Here is a 24861-nt window from a genome sequence, read left to right as displayed (position 1 = left end):
CAATCTGCAATTTTTTTTCCACTTCATTGGAAATTTTTTCTGAGTCCCTTTTGCTCCTTCCTCCTTTTTTGCTCAATCACCAAACCCTAGGCCTTATGGACTCAGTTAAGCATACCCCTCTCTTCTTCATCTTCACTCCCTCCCTGGTGATCTCATCCAGTCCCACATGTTCATGAACAACCTCCAAGGTGAATGCTGAGAACTCTCAATTCACATCTGAGGTCCAGAACATCTGAGTTCCAGATTAATATACATAATTGCCTATTTAACCTATATACTTAGATATCTAACAGGCATCTCAAACTTATCAAAACCCAACTTGTAATTTTTGTTCTTCCAAAACTCCCACATCCTTTCCCAATTCGGTGAATAGTACCACCACTCATCCTTTTACAAAATACCATCTTGGATTGTTTCCAAGCCCTTAAGGCATATATCTAATCCACCAAAATGTCTTTTCTACTTCCAAGGCATATCGCAAATCTACCATCTTCTTTCCATCATTGCTGGCATACAGTAGCCACAGGGACCACCATGTCACAGTTGGACCACAGCCATCACTTCCTTTCTGGTCTTCCCAATTATTCTGCTATACCCACTAGCAACCTACTGTCCACATAAGATCCAGAGAGATTAAATTTTAATATATATACACATTAGACAGTGTCACTCCCTTTCTTAACAATTCCAATAGCTTTCTATTGTACTTTCAATATCCAAACTCCTTCCCATGTGATATGATTAGGTTTTGTATCCACACCCAAATCTCACCTTGAATTATAACCCCTATATCCCCATGTGTCAAGGGAGAGACCAGGTGGACATAATTGGATAATGGGGATGGTTTGCCCCATGTTGTTCTCGTGATAATGAGTGAGTTTTCACAAGATCTGATAGTTTTATAAGGAGCTCTTCCCCCTTCACTCAGCAATTCTCTTCCTGCCGCCTTATGAAGAAGGTGCCTTGCTTCCCCTTCACCTTCCGCCATGATTGTTAAGTTTCCTGAGGTCTCCCCAGCCATGCTGAACTATAAGTCAATTAAAACTCTTTCCTTTATAAATTACCCAGTCTCAGGCAGTTCTTTATGGCAGTATGAAAACGGACTAATACACCGTGTCTTACAAAGTTCAGCATGATCTGGCCTCTGCCTTCCTCTCCTACCACATCTCAAGCTCTTACCATCATATTCATTATATTGCAACCACATGCTGTGCTCTTTCCTGCCTCATGACTTTTATATTTGGTGTTCACTCTGTAATTTTCTTCAGATGGTTCCCTCGTAATGTTCAGAACCAGCTCAAATGCCACCAAGTTATGCTTTCTAAATTTGCCTCAGTTAAGTCCCTCTCTTACATAGCACCTCTTTAATTTCTCTCGCCTCCAAAACAATCTCCTATAATTATGTATTATTTTCCTATTTACCACTTACATACATTACAAGGCTCCCCCTAGGCAATGTCAGTTTCCTGGGAGCAGGAATGAGGTGTATTTATGGTTGAATCTTTAGGGCTGGTCACAGAGCTTGGCAAATAGGAAGCTAAATAAATACTTGTTTAACTAGTTGATTAATCAATTAATGGAAAAAGAAGCAAATGAAAAAAAAACAAAGACTGTGGGCATTGTTTCTGTGGGCATTGGCTCTTTAGTTTGTTTGATATGGAGCTAAATGTGCTGAGAAAATACCCGCATGCTTGAGTTTGATATTTACAAAATGAAAACATTAACATTCATAGGCATTTATCACAAAGACATTGTTGGCAATTGTTTTTTAAAAAAAGTAATAAAATGATACTTGAAATATTAAAACAACATAACGGAAGAGGAAAATATAGAAGACTATAATTTTTACACTTCTCTTTTTGGCCAGCTTTATTCCCAACTTGGAAGGGAAAACTAAAAATCAAATGCTAGCAAAGAAAATAAACAAAACAAGTTGAAAAATAAAGGTGACTTTCAGGGAAAAAGTAAGCTTCTGAGAGGATAAATCAAGTTGACTGACCCAAATCTCCGAACCTCATATTGGTGGACATGCTAGGAGGATAAGGCTACCTGTACTTTTCACCTAAGCCCATTCATTCCGGAATGACAGCTGCTACAGCATTCGTTTTTAAGAGCTTGAAGATTGAGCCTGGCTGATATCAGGCCTTATGAAACAATCCAAAAATGAGTATCTTCTATTGATCACTGTTAAAAGGAATTGACCAAATTGGACAAAGAATAAAAGCTGAAAAAAACTTCATTTTTATTAATCTATAGGGACAATAAACATCATTACTGAAAAAGTAATAACAGATATAATAGAAGCTTCCAAATATACAACAAAATTAATTGGAACATCAATCAAAATTAAGTTTTTGAAACTTAACCTGTTTTCAGAATAGTTACAAAATCAGTCATTTTTTTTTTTTTTTTTTTTTTGAGATGGAGTCTCGCTCTGTCACCCAGGCTGGAGTGCAGTGGCGTGATCTCCGCTCACTGCAAGCTCCGCCTCCCGGGTTCACGCCATTCTCCTGCCTCAGCCTCCCGAGTATCTGGGACTACAGGCGCCCGCCACCACGCCCGGCTAATTTTTTTGTATTTTTAGTAGAGATGAGGTTTCACCGTGTTAGCCAGGATGGTCTCGATCTCCTGACCTCGTGATCCGCCCGCCTCGGCCTCCCAAAGTGCTGGGATTACAAGTGTGAGCCACTGCGCCTGGCCTGAAAATCAGTCTTTACTATACACAATATTTAAATAACCTTTTGAAAACTATATACATTCCACATGTCTAGCTGGCCATTATTAATTAATAAATATTAATGAGAAAGATAATACCACTTCAAAAGAAGAAAATAAAGTTATCTTACTGGATAAATCTGTATTTGTGCCTCCTACATTAAATAATTGTGTCTTATAAACAGACACTTCTCAAAAGAGGACATTTATGCCACCAAACATGAAAAAAAGCTCAACACCACTGAGCATTAGAGAAATGCAGATCAAAAACCACAATAGTATACCATCTCATGCTAGTCAGAATGGCAATTATTAAAAAGTCAAGAAACAACAGATGCTGGTGAGGCTGTGGAGAAATAGGAAGGCTTTAATGCTGTTGGTGAGAATGTAAATTAATTCAACCATTGTGGAAGACAGTGTGGCATTCCTCAAAGACCTAACAACAGAACTACCATTCAACCCACCAATCCCATTACTGGGTATATATCCACAGGAATATAAATCATTCTATTATAAAGATACATGTATGTGTATGTTCATTGCAGCACTGTTCACAATAGCTAAGACATGGAATCAACCCACATACCTATCAATGATGGACTGGATAAAGAAAATGTGGTACCTATATACCAAGGAATATTATGCAACCATAAAAAGGAATGAGATCATGTCCTTTGCTGGGACATGGATGGAACTGGAAGCCATTATCCTCAGCAAACTAATGCAGGAACAGAAAACCAAACACCACATGTTCTCACTTATAAGTGTGAGCTCAACAATGAGAACACATGGACCCAGGGAGGGGAGCAACACACTGGGGCCTGTAGGAAGAGGGCAGGAGAAGGGAGAGCATCAGGATATACAGCTAATGAATGCTGGACTTACTACCTAGGTAATAGGTTGACAGATGCAGCAAACCACCACATTTACCTATGTCATAAACCTGCATGTCCTGCACATGTATCCTGGAACATAAAATAATATAAAATAAAATAAAATAAATAAAATAAAATAAAATTTTTTTTTAAATAAATAATTGTGTCTTTTTAAATTCTGTACCTTTTCTTCCCAGGATGGTTGGATTTTTGCTTTGACAGAAAATGCTTAATTGCAAGGTAAATTCAGCAACTGTGATAATTCTGCAAACCAAGGAAACTACATTTTTTAAGAAATTTCATCTGTTAATAAAGTTTTAGAATATCTATACTGCACTCAGAAAAGCAGACATTGAAGTATTTTATCATTAATTAAAGTAGAAAGAGTTCGAAATGACTATGGACAAACAACTGATAATGGCTCAACCTTCTGCTAATTTAACCCCAGAAAGTACTGTGCATTTGACTAAAGGCAGTGGATTCATCAGAAAGACATTATATGAAAGAGTATATGATGACAGTTTGGGCAACTTTTTCTTAAGCATATACTACCTACCAACAACTTTTACACATAACTTTTGATATCACAATAACCCTACATATTAGACATGTTCTCCACTTTAGAATCAAGGAAATGGAGACTCGGTGAGTTGAAATAACTTCCTATAGGTTAGCACAGAAGACAAGTGCATAAGATGGGCGTCTAACCAAGGATTGCCCCATATACCTTACACACTGTGCTTTCTGTTCTGCCTATACAAACCTAGAAATACCTTAACATAGGCAAGGTAAAATGCAATAAGGACAAGGAGAAAAAGACAGAGTAATTAGTGATTCCTAAGAAACTGTTTATAGCACAGTTATACTGTCTCATTTCCTTTACAATACTTTAGTGTAGATAACTATGTGTGTATATACATGAGTGTGCATATATATACATACCTGTATATACATGCATGTGCAAACACGTCTATACAGTTATATGTGTGTGTATATATACACACATATATATGTGCATGTGTATATACATGTGTGTTATACATGTGTGTATATGTGTGTGTGTGTGTGTGTGTGTATATATATATATATACACACACATATAGAATGTTATTTTAGCCCTGGAGTGCCAAAATATATACAGCTAAAATAGCATTTCAGACCCAAATCAGGCATCCACACTGACTGTGCTATAAACACATTTCAACAATCACTATCTCAACTGGCACTAGAAAATTTGTTAATTAGCATTAGGAGATGGAAGGAAAAAAAGTTACAAGTAAAAACAGTAGTGGTCAGGATATATAGATTAGTTAGAAACATTAGAGACAGGCCTACTGTTCAAAGAATCCAAAAAATCAGGACTCAGTTGTGTTTCAGAATTAAGATTTTTTTTGAACATTAGAAAACTAATATTATGAAAGTAACTATATTAATTACTACCCCTGAACAGGGTCTGGGAAAGCAATCAAACACATTAATATTTCTGCAGCAAGGAACAAGGCTATTCACACTAACCAGAATAAATAAAGACTTTAATAAACAGCTGCATGGCAATTCAAAGATTTCTGTTATCAAAGCTGTTTTTAGATTTTGTAGAAATTGTAGCATTGTAGATAAGGGACTGTGGACTTATAATTGTGAATAGCCAAATTATTTAGGCTAACTGCAATTCATACAAAACATTTCCTTTGAAAGCTGATATTGAACTTCACACATTATGCTGCACAGTATTCCATGTGCAAGTATAACAACCCTTCACCCCTCCAGAATTTGGCTGACAATGATGTATATACAGAACAGGCTGGAAGATAAGAGGGCAGCCATGGTAAAAGGCCTCTCAGCAGCCATTAGACGGGGTGTGATGGCCACGTACTGGAGTGCATTACATTATGCATAAAAAAGGCCCCGTATCTTTCATCTGATATGGCTTCGAAACTCAACACAGATAAGAATCAGTAAGCGGAATTACAGACAGAACTGAGAGGCGGGTACACAAAGCAGTCACCAAGAATGTCAGCAACGGCTGACAGTCTGATTCAAAGAAGAAAAATGAAACTGTTTTTAGAGACGATAAGGGCCTGACTTGCCAGTCAAGCTTGAATTACAATCCCAGCTCTGCCATTATAAGCTGTGTAGTCTTGAGTAATTCCTTAACTTCTCTGTACTTCAGTTTATTCATCAACGTGGGACTGATGAAAATGCTACCTCTCTCCTGCGGTTGTTGGGAAGATTAAATGAAATTATGTGTGTGAAGAGCTTAGTACAGTGCCTGACAATGAGACGATACTCAAAATTTATATGCACAAAACAAAGCCCCAAATCTCACATAGTATAGCAACCTGAATAAATTTACTGCCAATTCTTCAGAACTCACAGCATGAAGAGCATTACCATTTAGTATAGAAAAATATCATCCTGACTGTGTTGCATGACTTTGAACATGTCACTTAACTTCTCTGAGCCTGAGAATATTAGATTAGACCATGTATTCTCAACAGAGGTAATAAATGGTTATTTCTTTTCAGGGGGAGGGTGAAAAAATGTACTCTTTTTATGTATAAAGCACAACCATACAGTACATAGTATATCATGGTATTAAAATTTCATGGGGAAGATGAGTCTACAAAGGCTCCTTAGGGAAACGATAATGTAAAGAAAGGTTGAGAAACACTGGTTCAGAAGAACTCTAAGGTCACTTATATCCATTAAAGTTCCTTAATTCTATCTTTGCAACAATAATACCAAGAATTCAAAAAAAGTTAAATATACATTCACAAGCTTTAAGAAGGCAAAGAAAGATTTATATATTCTACAAAGATGTCCATTTAAAAATTGAAAATATCACTGTGTTTAAAAGAGAAAACTCTTTTCATACAGAAGCCCTAGTTGTCATTCATGAAGGGATCCTATGAGCCAGTTTTGCTCTGTTTTCCCTGCTTTATAGATAACAACATATCTAAATCATGTCTAAATATTAATATAATTACTTATTTCCACCCCCCCCCAAAAATGCAGAGAGAAAACACAATAAGGACAACCACTTGTAACTACAAAGAAACTGGAACGTTGTGATTGTCTTAGCTATGATAAATGAAAAATCACCTTGCAATATAATTCATTTTTAATTGCCTCTTCCATCTAATCCAACTACTGCTGTAGGCCATCTTAAAATATTTACAAAGTAAAAGCAAAAAAAAAAAGAATTGGAGGTGCTAAATAAAGCAGGCCACACATTCCTAAGGGATCAATTTTTTAAGTTTACAAGGAAAACAAAGTCCTAATTCTTATACGTGGATTTTTTGGAAACACAAAGACAAAGTATATTCAAGGGCTATATCTCTTAAGATTAAAGCTGTTTTTAATTCACCTTCTTCCCCGCCTGAGTTATGATATCCTTACTATATCCAAATAACCTATTATAAAAAAAGAGAAAAGTTGTAGTAAAATGTTAGAAAGACCAATACTATAGCCACTCTGCTTTAACCACTTGTGAAGTTTTGTCTTTGCTAACCCAGTCTTATTTTCTCCAGTATCCAAGGCATATCTAACAACACATTCAGCCTCACATGCTGCCTTCGTAACTCTCCTCTTCGAGTTTTCAGAGCTTCAGAGATTATAACTAAAAAGAACATTCTGGAAATGTATAAAACTTATCCATGTCAAAATGTTATTAAATGCTTGGCCATACTTTATTATCCAGAATATATCAGGAATATAAAGTGCTCTAATACCCATTTTATTCATGTCAAAATAGATGTGTTTTGATATCAAATTGGTTTTAAGACAGTTGCATTTTAATAAAGATGTGCGTAATTTCACTTAGACACAGGCATTCCCAGTACTATATGCATGATGTAAACATCTTTTTTTACTAATGATGAATATAAATATGCAATCTTAAAGAGATGCTAATCACTGTTTATAGTTTCTCAAATTCTAGGTGTTCAAGTGACAGAAAATTCTCTTGTAAACACATATTCTATTTTGGGCTGTTCCAAATACTCTGACTAGACAAAGTAATGGGAAAAAAGATAGCAAATTAACTAAAATCCTAAATGCACATAGAATATTTCAGGGATCTAGTGTTGGATCCATGTGTGTCTGGTCCTCAACTTAGGATGCCCCACCCAAATAACACGCTATTGCAATTACCTTTAGGGATACCATTACCCTGATGCATCTGTAAACACCTGCACTCCTTACCATCAGAAGACTACAAAGTGTATTCTAGATACTACTGAGAGCGTAAGACAATCAGAACATGTAATCACTGGCAAGGTTTAGGTTGATTTAAAAAAAAAAAAACTCCATTGTAAAAATTCAAATACATACTGTATAAGCATACATTCTGTACTAAGTATGATAATACTAACTCAGCACATCACAGTATAAAAATAAAAAAAAAATAATAAAATGTACTTGTAGTAGCCACATGTTTGGCAGGTTTCCATGAGAAAGCCAAAGCAATCAAATTCTCAACTTGACAATATACATTTACCTGCCAGGGCCTTAGAGTTACCTTTGTTTGAGATTGATCCATGATGTTTTTAAGTACTCTGTGGTTTCTTTCACATTTCTTGTGTCATCACTCCCATATTCCTCCAGAAGTTTCTGCAGGACGTTATCGAACGCCATGACGATACCATCTCCAGGACCCAGTTCTTGAAGCAGTATCTGAGGTGCAAGTGCAGGTCTGTTTGTTAGACTTGGTCACTCAATAATTAGTATAATCAAAACAACAGTACTCCCAGCAGATTTTGACATGCTTTAGATACATATATCACAAGATGAAAACGGACCAGGGGCAAACCCTTTCTTATATGTAAGCTTAAACCAAAATTAGTAGAAGTGAAAAGAAACATGTCTAAGAAAGTGATCAGGTACATAGATGACAATATTACAAGATTATTATCGTTTTCTTTTTGAGATATTTTCCTTCCTCAAACCATTTGTCTTTTTTATTCCTTCTGCTGTACCTCTGATCCTTACACGGACATGCGTCATAAAGGACTGAATACAGAGAGAGTTCCCGCATACATGCCTGGAGAAATGTGAAGGATCAACAACGTGGACGTCTTCCATCTCTTGCCCCTGGATCACAAGGTGTGTTTACAAAGATAACCGTTGCCAAGCAACGTTTACTGAGAGTTTGCTTGATTAGCCAAACTGATGCTGAATTTGTCCACTGGCATTGGTCCTTTGACATAGTTTTTCAGCCTCTGAGAGTCTCTGGATCAAGATACTCACCACGAAATCTAAATGACAACTGAAACCTTTAATATAATGCTTTTTGTAGCAATTGGGAAGATTTTAAATCACCCTAAGGTTTCAGAAGAAAAGAATCACACTGCTGATTAAAAAATAATGTTCTAATATGATAACTGAAACACTGACATCACTTTTAATTGTATTCCTCTAGTTAAGGGGCCAGGGACTTCACTATTACTTGGGAGTCATTTGGTGGAAACAGTCAGCAGTATCACAAACACAGAGAATGATCCAGAAATGCGTATAACTGGCCACTTGCTTTTAAAACTGTAACCAAGTAAAGTCTGCATTTGTGGAGAATAAAAACATACTTCCACATTTTCTATTGTTTTCTACATATACTCTCTTAAATTCTTCACAAATGTACACTTCTATCTTAGGCTAGCTGAAGGGCAAATAAATGTTATACCAAACTATAACCTCACAACCAAAGTCTCCAATTCAAGAATATTTTATAATTTTATACAGAGAATCCTAAAACCACTTTTAAAAATACCATAGTTGTTCAATATTATCAACTCTATAACTGAACTGATAAAAAAAGATACTTGCTATTATGAAATTGATAAAACACTTTGGTTAAAAAGACATTAAAGGAAACTAAACTTACTTATCTGATTTGTTCACTATATTAGCCCTCAAATGAAAGTCTTGGAAAATTTTATTAATAAAAATAACCTTCAGGGTAAGTAAGTAATATGGTTTGGATTTGTGTTCCCACCCAAATCTGATGTCCAACTGAAGGAGGAGTCTGGTGGGAGGTGACTGGATCATGGGGATGAATTTCCCCTGTGCTGTTCTTGTGATAGTGAGTGAGTTCTCACAAGATCAGATGGTTTAACAGTGTGTGACACTTGAGGGCCGAGGTGAGCAGATTACTCGAGCACAGGAGTTGCAGATAAGCCTGGGCAACATGGCGGAACCCCGTCTCAACAAAAAATACAAAAATTAGCTGGGTGTGGTGGTGCAAGCCTGTCATCCCAGCTACTTGGGAGGCTGAGGCAAGAATCGCTTGAACCCAAGAGGTGGTGGTTGCAATGAGCTGAGATAGTGCCACTGCATTCCAGCCTGGGCAACAGAGTGAGACAATGTCTCCAATAAATAAATAAAATGTGTGGCACTTCTCCCTTCTATCTCTCTCTCTCTGTCTTGCTGCCTTGTAAAAAAGGTGCCTGCTTTCCCTTTGCCTTCCGCCATGATTTTAAGTTTCCTGGCGCCTCCCAGTTATGCTTCACTACAGTAGCCCTCAAATGAACTATGAGTCAATTAAATCTCCTTTCCTCATAAATTACCCAGTCTCAGGTAGTTATTTATAGCAACGTGAGAACAGACTAATACGGTACAAAAGGGAGCAAAAGAGGGTTCCTGGAATCTTGAAAATGTTCTCTTTCGAGATGCTGATTTAAGGGTGTGTTTCACTTGCAAAAAGTCAGTGAGCTATAAATCTAGGAGACATACACATTCTTACTTGTTATGCCTCCAGAAATTTTTCAAAAAATCTTCCAGAAAAAATTCTTAATATAAATTTCAATATATACTCTAAGAACTTAGGAAAAAAACACGACAGGGTCCTATTACTAAGAATTACAGTGAACAATAGAAAAAAAGTATATCCAATAAAACAATACTGCCAAAAAAAGATCTGATGAGTCTTACTTGGTTATCAGAAATTTGTTTGGTGAGTGGATCCCGTCGGGCTTGCTGAAGAATATAGAGTCGAGCCTCATATTTTCTCATCAGTTCTTCAGTCTCCTCCCTATGGTCATCCCACTGAAGACTGTCAATAATCATGTCCTCAAGCTGCTGCTGTCTTAGCTCAACGCCATGCTGGGTGCCATCCCACTGGTTCTTGACCCTTTCCACTGAGGGTAGCATTATAAAAGAAAAAAAAATCCCAACATGTAACTCTCAGGAGAAAGAAAAAATGCCATATATCAAATGTATCAGAAATAAGTCTATAAACAGAAAAAAGAAAGAAGGCGAGCTGATAAACACATTTTGAATGAATTTTAATACACATCTGCCATCCTATACAATTGATATATTTCTGAAACGGTGTTTTGAGAAAAAAAAATTTTGAACTCTATTTTCACTGCTCTAAAACAACTCCCAGAAAATATCTACTATTATAAACTGATATTGCCAAAAAATTATAAAGAAAATAATTTTCTATTTAATTTTGTATTTACAGTTGTATTTATAGATCTGGTTTGATGAAGGTAGGGTTTAACAGTACTTCATGACAGAACTTTAAGACAGAGAGATAGTCACTTGTTACCCTCAAAGGAGAATTTTCTAAAGCAGTCTTGATTTTAGAAGAAAATGGACTGTGTAAGAATTTTTTTTGCATTTATTTTACTGTAGCACGAAAACTCTCTAAAAGGAATTTTATATGTTCAAGTTCAAGGGAGACACTAAAAGTAAAAGAGACTCATGTACTGTGCACCCAGCAGCTCTTCATCATAAAAATTCCATACTGGCTCTTGTCCTTCCTCTTTTATTGTTGTTCATTCCTTTCACACATTATCACCTTCTCTCTCTTTCCATTTATCTTCAAGCTTCCTCTCTTCTCCTTTCTCTATTTTTAACAAGGTTTTAAGGACAGAGAGATCTAAGGAAACTTTTTTTTTTTTTTTTTTTTTTGAGAGAGAGAGTCTCGCTCTGTCGCCCAGGCTGGAGTGCAGTGGCACGATCTCGGCTTTCGGCTCACTGCAACCTCCACCCCCAGGTACAAGTGATCCTCCTGCCTCAGCCTCCCATGTAGCTGGGACTACAGGTGTGTGCCACCACACCTGGCTAATTTTGTATTTTTAGTAGAGACAGGGTTTCACCATGTTGGCCAGGTCTCGAACTCCTGACTCGTGATCTGTCTGCCTCGGCCTCCCAAAGTGTTGGAATTACAGGCATGAGCCACCGCACCCGGCTGGAAACTTAAATTTTTTATTAATCACTTCAGAGTTAGTTCATAATCTTGAACTGAGGTACTAATAAACAATAACTTAGAATATCTGCAAGAACCTGCTGATAATAAGTAGGTAGGATGTTAAAACCACACTGCTGGAAGATGCTTTGGATATCAGACAAAAAGAAAGGCTATAGTTAAGTACCAGGCCCACGAGGAACGTAACTACAAGATAACATTCCAGCTGAGTTATCATGGAACACTTTGGCAAAGTTCTTGGGATAATATATGGTTACAGTGAAACATAAAAGCTATCAACTGGCTGGGTGCAGTGGCTCACACCTGTAACCAGCACTTTGGGAGGCCGAGGCAGGTGGATCACCTGAAGCCAGAAGTTCAAGACCAGCCTGGCCAACATGGTGAAACCCTGTCTCTACTAAAAATACAAAAATTAGCTGGGCGTGGTGGCAGGTGCCTGTAATCCCAGCTAATTGGGAGGCTGAGGTAGGAGAATCGCTTAATCCCAGGAGGCAGAGGTTGCAGTGGGCCAAGATTGTACCATTGCACTCCAGCCTGGGCAACAAGAGCGAAACTCCATCTCAAAAAAAAAAAAAAACAAAACTATCAATTTAAGGTTGTTCAGGCCTTAAGTTATACCTATATGGCATCATTCTTTAAAACTTGCTCAATGAGACAATCTGTTTTATTCTGTCTTGGCTGTTTAAATAAATTGCTTAAGTTTTAAACTTAAGGAAGAGAGGCCAAATCTATCATAATGTTCTCGTCAGTTAAAAAGTTACATAAAGTACTTATGACCAATTCTATTACTAATAGAATCCTTTAACATTAAACAAATGAAACCAAAGACATCAAGCGAGAGCAAATATCACAGGTTTATCATAAAAAATAAGCAAATTATCCCACTCATTGTGAGTTAAGCCCTAAAACCAGGTTACTATTGGTAGCAGTACATTCCCCCGAGAAGAGTTTTTCATATAATGAGGAGTGACGAAGGCTATAGAACCTCTACACACACAGAAATATTTATATAGAGAGAGAAAATAGAGTGTGTACATTCAATGGGAAAGGGAAGATATTTAGAAGAAGTCTTGTAAAACAAAAAAACAAACACCTGAAAGAAGTTTTGGACAAAAAGAGAGGAGATTAAAAAAATAATAATTAAACAAAAACATCAAGATGATAGAAAAAGCAAACTGGAAATGGCTTTGTCAATAGTTTGGTATCACTACAGCAGAGGAGCTCCCCTGTGATGTGAGGGAAACCGGCTCACTCCAAAGTTCCATAATAGGCACAATCCATCCATTCATAAAAAGAGAAAAGAAGGAAAATCATGTATTTAGTAAAAATAAGCCAACACTGTTAGACATTAAAAGTTCTTTTCTAATATATCTCCTATAATAACCTTGTTGCTACCATGACTATTTTGAAATCAAAACATACTTTTTACAGGGAGAGTAGCTAACGTTCTTCCCTTGACAAATATTAGGCTTTATCCTTCCAGTTTATATTTTGCCACAAATATTAGGTAGTTAATTTGTATTGGCACTGTTAAAGGCCCAAGGGCAGAAAGACGGATATTCACAATCTATGGAAGGGAGAGACAATTAAAGTAGTTGTAAGATCTATAATAAAGCAATGGGGGGAAAGGCCATAGAAGGAACTAAAAATAGAAATTAACATTCACCAGGGACCAGAAGAGGAGGGAAAGACATCACAAAGGGGATGATATTTTAGCTGCTGCATAGAATTTCACCTGGGAAGAAAAGGCCAAGAGAAAAAAAATAATGCAAATAAAGGTAAGAAGACTAGGAAATGTCAGGATATTTTAAGGAATAACAGCATAATTACAGGCCAGGCCGAGGGCTGAAGTGAGAGAAGGGGTAGTGGCAGCAGATTGTGACAATCCCTAGGTGTCACTCTTGAGAATTTAGACTTCGTCTGCTATTGGTAGTACATTCCCACTAAGAAGGGTTTGTAGAAGCTAGATACTTCTGAGCTAGAACGCAAACCCCAAGCAAGGATCTTTGTTTGCTATTGTTTTGTATGTTTATTTTTTGTTATTGTTTTCTCTCATTTTTAACTAAAGTATCCCCAAATTAATGCCAGTCACATAAGCACATAGTAGTTGCTCAATAAATATTTGTGGACTGAATTTTGGGTTGAGTTAAAAGACATAGTAAGACCTAATTTTAGAGAATAAAGTATAATGAGAGAAAGGATTTGCATTCTTGTGAGTTTCTCTAACCTTTTTTTATTCCTCTAAAAGAAAGCCTAAGTTAAGAGAAGAAAACCCAATGTGTAAGTAATTACTTAAGAGTCGTGATGTTAATAATTAAGGACTTCATAAGGTTATTGTAACAATGTTCGCAAAATATAAAAACAAGGGAAAGCTACATTTCTGTATAAATAAAGAGTAATATTAAACACTATTACTTTCTAGTTGAATAATCTTTGAAAATGTGTTTGCGTGTGTGTGTGCATGTGTGTGTGTCTGTGTGTATCACCATTTGCAGGGAAAGTGGATGATGATACATAACTATTTTTAAAAAACTTACATTTTTCTGTAATTGCTGTTCTCACATCTGAACTGGAAGCTTTATTTTTCAAATTCTGTGCCAATGTAAAAACATAATCCAGCTGAGGATGGCGCTGTTCTAAGTCAGCCTTTGTAATCTGTTAAGTGGAAATGATTATTCGGATAGGTTAATAAGCCATATGAGAAGAATAATAAGCAAAACAGTTGTGCTGACATCAAAGTTGTCATTGTTTTCCTCCTCCATGGCATAGTGAGGCATCAGCAATGCGGCAGAAAATGAGTGCATGATTTAAAGTCAAAGATCCTGCATTCAAATCTCAGTTCTTCCATTTAGCACCTGAGTCACCAGGCAAGGACCTTTACCTCTCTGTGTTTTTGTTTTCACAAAAAAGAAATAATAAAATACTGACAGCTCAATTATATCCAGTCTGAGGACATTAAATAAAGAAAATCCCTTCAAAAGCTGAAAAATGCCCTGAAAACATTAGCAGTTATTGCTGCTGATGATGCCTTGCGTATCTGTTCTGTGTCAGGTACAAACACAAACTAATGTCATAGGGTTGGGGGTGACATAGAAAAGTGCTAAGAGGAATAACTATAAATTAAATCCTCTTAGACATGGAAAACTGCTGCTGTAGATGGTTGGTCTCTCAGTGCTGATAAATATGGGAGAAATGGTAACAACATCAGGAAAATCATGTGTTTTCAGTACAGAACTAATGACAGTCATAGAGACTAGAAAACAATTTACAAAAAATACAAATAGTGGCAAATGACTTTTTCCCAGTCCTTCCTCTTTACAAATTCACCCATTTTGTAGATTTCAGCTACTCCTCTGGTGTCAAATATTACTTCTAAATGGATTGCTCACAACTTTCAATCCTAAATCCCAGGGCACATGGTAATGAATGCTGATCACTTCCTTTTAAATGCCATAAGGACTCCTCACCACAACACGTCTGAAACTAAATCACTCAAACCCACATTCACACTCAATTTTTTCTATTCCTTATTTCTGCTAATTGCAACAGCATCATCTTAGTCATTTCAGAAAGGGCTCTTTGCCTTGATTTAAGCATTTCTTGCCTCCAATCCATCCTAGTCTTCTACTAAAGCAGAGCATGGTTATCATGAGTTCATAGACACAATTTTAAAAAGAAAAAGAAATGGGAAGAAAGATGCTTACCAATTGCTTACAGACTAAAAATTCAAAGGGCTTTGCACAGCCTGCAGGCTCCTTCACAAAGGGAACTTGAGCTGCTTTTCCTGCCTTGCTTCACACTGTATTTCTTAATTGCTCAAATGTTGGCCCTACTGTCCTTTGTGCCTCCTGTACCACATGACTTTATTCACTCTGTTCCCTATACCAGGAATGTCACCACTTTATCCCAGATGCCAAAACCCCACACAGTTTGCTTTCCATCACTGGAGAAGGGATCCCCTTCCTCATCCTGGCTCCCCCAACAGGTTGCCTGTACTTCTCCTGAGGCTTTTTTTAAACTCTTGCCTTGCCACAGTAATTTGTCAACTCATATGCACTCAGTGCCTCTGCCTCGGTGTGGGCTTATTTGTAATGTGGGGATAAAAACAGTACCTATCTCACAAGATTATTAAACAACTGAATGAGATAACATGTGTAAAATACTTAGAAAAATGACCAGCACACAGGAAGCACTTAATAAAAGTTAGCAATAGCTGTCATTATTATTTTATTGTAGATTCCCAATTTCTACGTAGTATATTCTTGTCAGTATCCTTGTACCACTCACAGCCCAGACCTTACCACACACTAAATAGGGAAAAAGAATTTTACAAATTAATATTAGATGGTACATGTATAGTAATAAAATTATAGGAGATATTCACTTTTAAAATCAGAAATTAATCTCATTATGAAATGTAAGTTGCAAAGGCACTATAGGAGATTATCCTACATCACACAACAGGCATGAAATGTTAATGCCAGCTTATATTTATACTAATGTACCTAGCTTTATGGTATCAGCTTTAGATTTTAAAAATGCACTGGGTCTTTAGTTTAAGTCAGTAAACCTGATCATATCACAACAGTATAAATGCAAGAAAATCTCTATGCCCTGGATGGTTGTTTGACAGATACAGAATTTTTTAAACCTCATTCTCTCATAGTTTAGGATAAACAAAAGGGATTCAAACAGATCTGGTCTACCTCTGGATTGTGGCGTTTCCATGACAAGCCTTTACACTATGCACCTACTTTCATTCTGGAAACGGTCTTATTGATCTCTTCTACATCCCCGACAGTGACAATGTTGGACTTCAGCATCTGGTCGATTAATACCAGCCAATCGGCTAGTTCTGTTATAGTTTTATCAAGATCAGCAGGAATTGAAATTTCCGAAGTACGATGAGACTGAACAGGAATATCTGACGCAGATGATACTAGCACCACCTTTTGGACACTAGGATGAGCTGAAATGAAAAATGTAGCAAAAGAGAAATCAACAGGATGTTTTAATTACGGTGGTGTCATGGTGACATGTGTATGTGTATTTAAATAAAATTTAATTTAAGTAAAAAAATTCTAAGAGGTTATTTTTTCATACTGAAACGGCTATGGTATTACCTGTAATATCCATATGTCTTTGGTAGCTATCAAGCCAACAAAACAGTTTCGCAACATTCTAGAACATAATCAGCACTGACCCTGAGAAAAACTAAAAGTACAAATGTCGGAGAATTGGAAGTATTATTTTCTTTTGGCAAGATGATTTTAATTATAAAGCCAACTTATTCAAAATTTTTTATTCTTTTTTCATTTAACTTAATGTGAGCATATTTTATTCTTAGGAAATACAATTATGAATACCTATGTAATAACCTATACCCACATTCACTTTTATTTAACCCTTGGATATTCAGATTGCTCTTGAAATTTTATTTTAGTTTTTAAAAAACTTTCAAGGAATATCTTTTCGTGTAGAGTATTTTGCACATTTCTGTTCACTATCTTAGCATAGATTTCCCAAGTAGAATTACTGAGTCAGAAAATACAAAAACAAAGTATGTATTTAATATTCATTGCCAAATTGATTGGTTTTGATACAATAAGTAGTTGATTTAGTAATTAAAACCATCTGTAACTACTTCAGGTATGATATATTAGATGAGGCTTAAATAATTTTCTAAACTGTATAGCCAATCTATAAATTCAGCACAAGCCTAATAAAAATCCCAACAGGCTTGAATGTAACTTAACAAAATCATTAATTCAAATTTCTGGTTATAAAATTAATATAGACGAGAAAAGGACAAAAAACAGTTAAATTTTTTTTGATAGAGGAATATGCCCTCCCAGATATTAAGTTATATTATTTAGCTAATAATTATTAACTCAGTATATTATGGACTGAGACATTTAAAGAGACCAACAGAAGAGAAGAGTCACAGTGTGTAGGTGGCAGAGAAATCTGACCTTGGCAGAGACTGAATTACAGATCAATGAAGAAGAATTTACTGTTCAATAAAGTGGTGACCCACGGCTGCAGCAGGGAAATGATGGGACTGACTTTAACCTCACATGCACCATAGAAAAATTAATTCTTAGTGGATTAAGGACCTAAATATGAAAAACAAAATTGTTAGTTAAAAATATGGAATATTTTTATTACTTCAGAGGACCGAAGCAGCTCTCAAACAAAACACAAAAAAAGGGAAGCTATTAATAAACCATTAATGGTTAAGAATTCCAAAGAGCACCATAAGTAAAGATTTTAAAAGCCTTTGAAACATGAAAGGAGATGGTATTTGCAATGCACATTGCAGACAAAGAACTCATAGCCAAATACTTTTTCTAAAACTTAAAAAATCGTCTAAAGACAATCCACAAAAGAGGAAATAAAAAAGGCAATAAACATAAAAATGTGAAATAAATGTCCGACCTCTTCTATAACTGAGATAGTACAAATTAAAATGAAATACCCTATATCCACTGGACCACCATCAGAAAAGTGACATCTGAGAAGCTCTAGGTTTCTAGAGGCCCTTCCAAGGGTCAAGATGCCTACACTATTATCATCAGCACATTATTTGCCTTTTTAGGCTCAGTCTCTCCCAAGTGTACAGTGTGTTTTATCTAAGTCTACATAACATGTGACATCACAAGAGACCAAATGCAGAAGCAGAAATAAGAATACAGCTGTGTTCTACTATACTAGACATTTAAGAGATTTCAAAAAATATAAAACTGCAGCTTTTCCAGATTTTTGTTTGTTTTAGAAAATAGAGTTGTCTGTTTGTTTGTTTGTTTGACTGTTTGTTTGTTTGCTTTTTCTTTGAGATAGGGGCTCACTCTGTCACCCAGGCTGGGAAGCAGAGGCACGAACACAGCTCATTGCAGCCTCAACCTCCTGGGTTCAAGTGATCCTCCCACCACTGCCTCCTGATTAGTTGGAACTACAGGCCTGCATAACCAAGCCTGGATAATTTTTTTTATTTTTAATTTTTTGTAGAGATGGGGTCTCCCTATGTTACCCAGGCTGGTCTCAACCTCCTGGGCTCAAGTGATCCTCCTGCCTCAGCCTCCCAAACTGCTGCAATTACAGACATGATCCACTGTGTTCAGCATCTTATGCTAATATGTTACAAAAAATGCTATTTTTGTTAACATATAATGGCTTTATTATTGTTATTTTTAAACAACTTAATAAATGAATTAATGGAAATTTTTTCTAGTTAAGTCAATATGGATAAATACCACTCACAAAAGCAAAAGCTCTTTGAGGGTCCTCAATAATTTTTACAAGTGTTCAAAGGGGTCCTGAGAACAAAGTGTTGAGGTGCTGGTAATGCTGTAGAACAATAAGAACCCATCACACACAGCCAGTGTCAGTGTAAACTGGGCCAAGTAATCTAGACAGCACCCTAATGGTAGCTAGTGAAGTAGAAGGCACCCATATGCTAAACCCAGTGATTCCATCACTAGATATACACCCTATAGAATACCTCACACATCCTTCTGCCCCATCTTAACTTTAACTTTGTTTGTAGATAAAAAAAAAAAATTCATTGTTTTAGTTCATCAAATACCTATTAAGAACCTATTCTGTGTAAGGGGCTATTCTAGATGCTGCAGGCATGAGTGTGTGCAAGACAAAGTTCGGGCTGGAGTACAATGGTGCGGTCTCGGGTCACTGCAACCTCCACCTCCTGGGTTCAAGCGATTCTCCTGCCTCAGCCTCCTGAGTAGGTGGGATTACAGGCGCCTGCCACCACACCTGGCTAATTTTTGTGTTTTCAGTAGAAACAGAGTTTCACCATGTTGGCCAGGCTGGTCTCGAACTCCTGACCTCAGATGATCTACCTGCCTCGGCCTCCCAAAGTGCTGGGTTTACAGGCATGAGCCACCGCGCCCTGCCAGAGCTTGCATTCTATCAGGAAAATGGATGTGTGTTACAAAGTAAAATCAATGCAAGAAGACAAAGAGAGACAGGGTGTATCTGAGATATTGTGGGCAAGAAAGGGCTATCCTAGAAAGGGATATTTGAAGGAGAACTAAAGGAAGTGAGTATGTGAAACATGAAAATATCTGACAGAAGAACATTTGGGGAAGATAAGGAGGAACGGCAAGCACAAAGACCAGAAACGATTATGTTCTTGGCATGTTTGAAACAGCAAGAAGACCAGTGTATTTGAAACAGAATGAACAAAGGGAAAAGTAGTAAGAAATGTGATTAAAGAGACAGGCAGATATGCATGGTGTTCTGGACTAAGGCCAGACTTTGGAACTCATTTATGTGGATGGAAGTGATTAAAAGACTGTGATCAAAGAAGCGACACAATCAAACTTATGTTTAGAAAGCATCACTCTATCTGCTATCAGAGGAATAGGTCATGGAGAAGTACTAAGGCAAGAATAGAATCAGGGTTATGAGTTAGGAGCATATTCCAATAATCTAGATAGAAAGATGAGGGTGTTCAAGACCACAGAAGTAGGTGGAATGGAACATGGAAATGATGCTACTTGCTGACGGATTGAATATTAATTCCAGAGAAGAGTTGAGATTGACTACAAGTTTATTGGCCTAAGGACTCGGTGAATCATCTAAAAAAAAAAAAAAAAAAAAAAACTCTACAGTTCTGGGACTGTTAAGCATAAGTACAGAAGAGAATTTAGAGGATTATAGTACATCCAATGTTATGTAATACTGTACATCAGTTTAAACGAGTAGACTAGAGCTACATGCATCAAAAGGTATGGCAATAAGGATGATCTAGTAGCTATCAGAGAAAGAGGATACGTAAGCAGCCCAGAGAATATGGGATCCTATGCATAAGTGGAGGAGCTGGTCTTAGAAAGGAAAAGAGATAATAACCCTTTCGCTGAATAGGAAGGAAGTGTGTAAAGTATATGGGTACAGCCGCAGGTAGCTTGATGGATTCTCTGGTGGGAAAACGAAAAAGTTTTTTGTTTTTTTGGTTTTTTGCTTTTTTTTTCTTTGATGAGATGAGGTCATTAGTTGAGAAATGAGTACCAAGGAGTACTCAGAAGAAAGTACGGTAGGACTGTCTCTTAGTGCTGAGTGCTTATTTGAGATGAATAGTCATAGCTCTGAAATGAGTACAGTTGGCAAGGTGTTGGCGAGGATGAACCTCAAAAACATTATGCTAAGTGAAAGAAGCATCGTATGATTCCATTTATATGAAATATCCAGAATAGAGAAATCCATGGAGACAGAATGCAGATTGGTGGTTGCCAGGGGCTGGGAGTAGGAGGGAATGGGAAGAAACTGCTTAATGAGTAAGAGGTTTTAGTTTGGAGTGATAGAAATATTTTGGAACTAGATAGAAATAGTGGTTGTACAACATTGTGAATGTATTAAATGTCACTAAATTGTTCACTTTAAAATGGTTAATTTTATTTTCTAAATAAAATGTTAAAAGGAAGAAGGAACTGAATTAAAACACTGCGTAGGAGGAGAGAGACATACTAAGATTAGCTTCAGGTCTCAGGCCTGTCCCAAGGACGAATATCCTGTTGAAAATGAGCCATCCACCTAATGGAAGTTGTAGCTTTGCTGTTAGCTTTTTATACTTCTAAATATGTATTCAAATTTTCCCTGCTCCTTTACCATATCGAGGTTTTAAAAAGTAAGATAACCCATGACGATTTTATAAAATGCAGCAAATTCTTTCCCTATGATTACGGAGTTGAGCCTGTATTTGCAAAGCAGCAGTACCCAAATGTCAACTCAAGTGTTCTGAATATTAATCAAGAAACTTGATCAGGCCCCAGGTATTTTTTGTGCAAATTTCCAGAAATACAAGTAATAAAGAACACAAACTTGGTCCTCAATTAGCTTGCAATCTCAAAAAATGAAAAAAAAAAACTTGTCTCTCATTACTTTTTTCAAAACTTGAGGGGGAGGAGAAGGAAGACAAGGAAAAGAAAAGAAAAATAAGAGGAATAAGAGAAATAAAAAGGACCCCCCAAAAAAAAGAGGTGGAAGAGGTAGAGGTGGAGGAAGAGGGAAGTAGTAGAAAGGAGAAGGTGGACATGGAAGTCAAGGAGAAGGAGAAGGACAAGGGAGAAGAAAAAAGCGGGGAGGAGCAATAAAAAGAATCAGCAGAAGCAGCTGGCAGGGAGTGAGTGGACAGTTAGAGTTAGTCACATTTGGGGTTTTGCCAGGTGACTCAACAGAGGAAGAGCAGGGTATGATGGTTCAGAAAACCTGCAAGGCAGTGGCAACAGTGGCTATGGGGCAGGACTAATCTGGATAAAGAGAGAAGGAAATAGTGAGAAAACATTCTTCTTTCTCCACATCCAAATGAGAAGTGTTTGTCTCCAAGGTTGGAGAATGCTTCTAAATATCCATCTCCCACCTGCTTCCCAGGATATCTAAGCCTTTTGTTCTCAGTCATGATCAGGGTCTAATTACATAAGTTAACCAAGCTCATGTTAACACAGCAAGTTATAGCTGATTTCCTGAAAAGCTGCATGGACCCAGAAAACTAGTCCCCAGTTTTTGCACCTAGCCTCTCATCTTCCCATCAGCAGGACCTGTGGATGCCCAGGTAGCACTGGAGTCCAGAGAAAGGCCAGCCTTATCTGCCGCGAGAACGAATGCCTTACCCACACTGGGCAGCTAAATGTGTCTTGGGTTTAAAGAAGATGTTCTTTTCAAATCATTGAAAGTTGATTAAACAAAGAAAATGGCACGATGTTTCTAAATGAGTCTTTCTAATTCATATATGAGGCTCATATCACAAAATTTTAATATTTTTTTAAAAAAAAACCTTGTTAAAGATAAACTGTATCTTACCAGCAATCCTTGTCTGTGAAACAGAACTGGGCTCCTGGATGCATTCCTTCAGGGTGGTAGGCACTTCTCTCCAAATCTACCGCATCAGGACAAACAGAAAGAGAAGAATACTATATAAATAAAGATGACTGTAGTTCAAAAGAAGAGGTGTTATTCTGAATGGCAGCTCTGCTACTTTTCTTCCCCTAACCACCTAAACTTCTGGCTCTACCTTCACTCTCCACTGCAATCTCGTTTGAGCCCCTAACTCCACTGACATTGCTATCAAAAACACCAACCAGTCCCTAGCTGTCCTGACCCCTGTGCACCAGTTAATGCTGTCCACTCCCCCTCCCTTGAATTCTGTTATTACTCTGCAATTCTGGCTTTCCTCCTACCTCTCTGGCTGGCTCTCCTGAATTTCCTTCACCACCAACTCCTTTTCCTCTGCCCATCCATCAAATACCAATATCCTCCAGGGTAGGTGTGTTACTCTTCTTGCCCTTCACCCTGGGCTCTCCCTGAGTCCTGGTTTCCAAAGGTTTCAGGAATCAAATGGAGTTTTGAGAGGCTAAAGACTGCCCAAAACATATCTTCAGTCCAGCCCTCTCTGTGAACCAGATATTCAGATATGTCCAAATCTGAATTCCTTATCCCTATCTTCCCCAACACCCATTTCATAAACTCTTCTGAAGATTCTAACTAATCTTTCTATATCAATTCTTAGGATCACTCCATATATCTCTGTAGTAAAGCTATAGCAATATTTCAGAAATATGACTTTCCTCTGCTTGAAACCCATCAATAGCTGCCCACTACCCTCAAAGTGGTAGATTGTTTGCAGCATGGAGCTCAAATTCCTTGTGATGCACAGCGAGTCCTCCAGGATCTCATCTCTGAGAACATCCCTCAGCCTTCCATTCTATAGTGGGCTACTTCCTGGACCTATATACACTGTGCTCATTCTCTGTCTCTTCTAGACACTTTCATTTGCCACTTCTCTCTACACTGCCCTTTCCCTCATTCTTCACCTGACCAATACTTATTCATCCTTCATAAATTAACTGGAATGTGGTATTTTCAACAAAACCTTCCAAAGCTACACCTCAAAGCCAGGCAGGTGCTCCACCTTTATGTGCCCATCACTACCTGGATGTTATAATTGCTTGTCTGCTGGTCTCATCCATGATAAGCTCTTTGAGTTAGAAGGAATGCCACACTCTTTAATGCATTCCTATCTCTTACAATGATACCTGGCAGAAAGTGAGACTCCAATAAAAACTTATTGAGTGAATGAATGACTGTATGAATGAACAAAATATCCCATGTTAGAATTTCCCAAATTATGTTTGTTGAGATTTTCTGCACAATGAGCATTGTTGGTCTCAGACATTCATAATTCACCAAAGTGAATTATATTAAAATCTAGATGAAATCCTGCAATAACCAAAGCTCTAACTTTGTCTGACATAGTGCACCCAAATTAACCACTGTGCCTTTTTCTGCAGAATACCCACTGATACCCTTCGTGTTAAATAAACATGTGTGCTCCAACTGAATATGGACAACCTTTCTGGCAAGTGACACAGGGCCTAATATGTCTGGAAAGGAGTGTAGGGGACAGAGAGCAGCGGATATTGTAGGAGAGATCACAGGACACCAGGCCATGAGAAGCCTTGTAAGCCAAAAAAGCATTTTGCCTTTCACCCTGAGCAAGATAGAAAACCATTGGTGGACTTTGCTCAGATAAGTCACTTGATCTGAATTATGTTTTAACCAATCATATTGGCTGCTTTGTCTAGAACAGAATAACAAAGGGCAAAGGAAGAAGCAGGAGAGATGAGTGGGGTGGAATTTGTAGTCATCAAGACAAGAAATGATGGCAGGCTTGAAACAAGTTACTGGCAATGGGGGTTGTGAGAAGCAGTCAAATGTATGATGTTTTTTGACCTAAGAAGAGTTGAAAGAATTGTAGAGGAAATATCTATGTGCCCTCTGACATCTACAACTGTCAAACTTCTGCTACATTTGCCTTATCACACGTAGCCATCTGGATATCCAATAAACCATCCATCCAGTAGATATGTATTTTGAAGGAAAAGCTGCTAATGCTGACTGAGGTATATAGTTTTTGGTTTGGGGTTTTTTTGTTTGTTTCTTTCTTTTTGTGATAGAATTCATATACCATAGGACTGACTCCAGTGTTTCTGACTTAAGTAATAATAAGGATGAAACATCCATTGACGAAGGCGGGAGATGTACATG

At 37.3% G+C, this 24861-nt stretch overlaps 1 protein-coding gene across 3 annotated transcripts in view; it reads right to left on the bottom strand.

Moving 5' to 3' along the window:
• UTRN (utrophin) overlaps positions 1 to 24861 on the bottom strand; it is a 516343-nt gene that overhangs the window by 288020 nt on the left and 203462 nt on the right. For all 3 annotated transcript variants that reach the window (XM_055266343.2, XM_055266390.2, XM_055266360.2), the window contains exons 45-49: positions 22618 to 22693; positions 16554 to 16768; positions 14337 to 14454; positions 10515 to 10720; positions 8110 to 8264 (exon numbers count right to left, since the gene is read on the bottom strand). In XM_055266343.2, the coding sequence (XP_055122318.1) occupies positions 8110 to 8264; positions 10515 to 10720; positions 14337 to 14454; positions 16554 to 16768; positions 22618 to 22693 (770 nt within the window). The remainder of the gene's footprint in view (positions 1 to 8109; positions 8265 to 10514; positions 10721 to 14336; positions 14455 to 16553; positions 16769 to 22617; positions 22694 to 24861) is intronic.

Source organism: Symphalangus syndactylus, chromosome 2 (assembly GCF_028878055.3).
Source record: "Symphalangus syndactylus isolate Jambi chromosome 2, NHGRI_mSymSyn1-v2.1_pri, whole genome shotgun sequence".
In the NCBI taxonomy this organism is placed as follows: Eukaryota; Metazoa; Chordata; class Mammalia; order Primates; family Hylobatidae; genus Symphalangus; species Symphalangus syndactylus.
The sequence above is the reverse complement of the archived record's forward strand: the minus strand, read 5'-3'. Positions and strand labels throughout refer to the sequence as shown.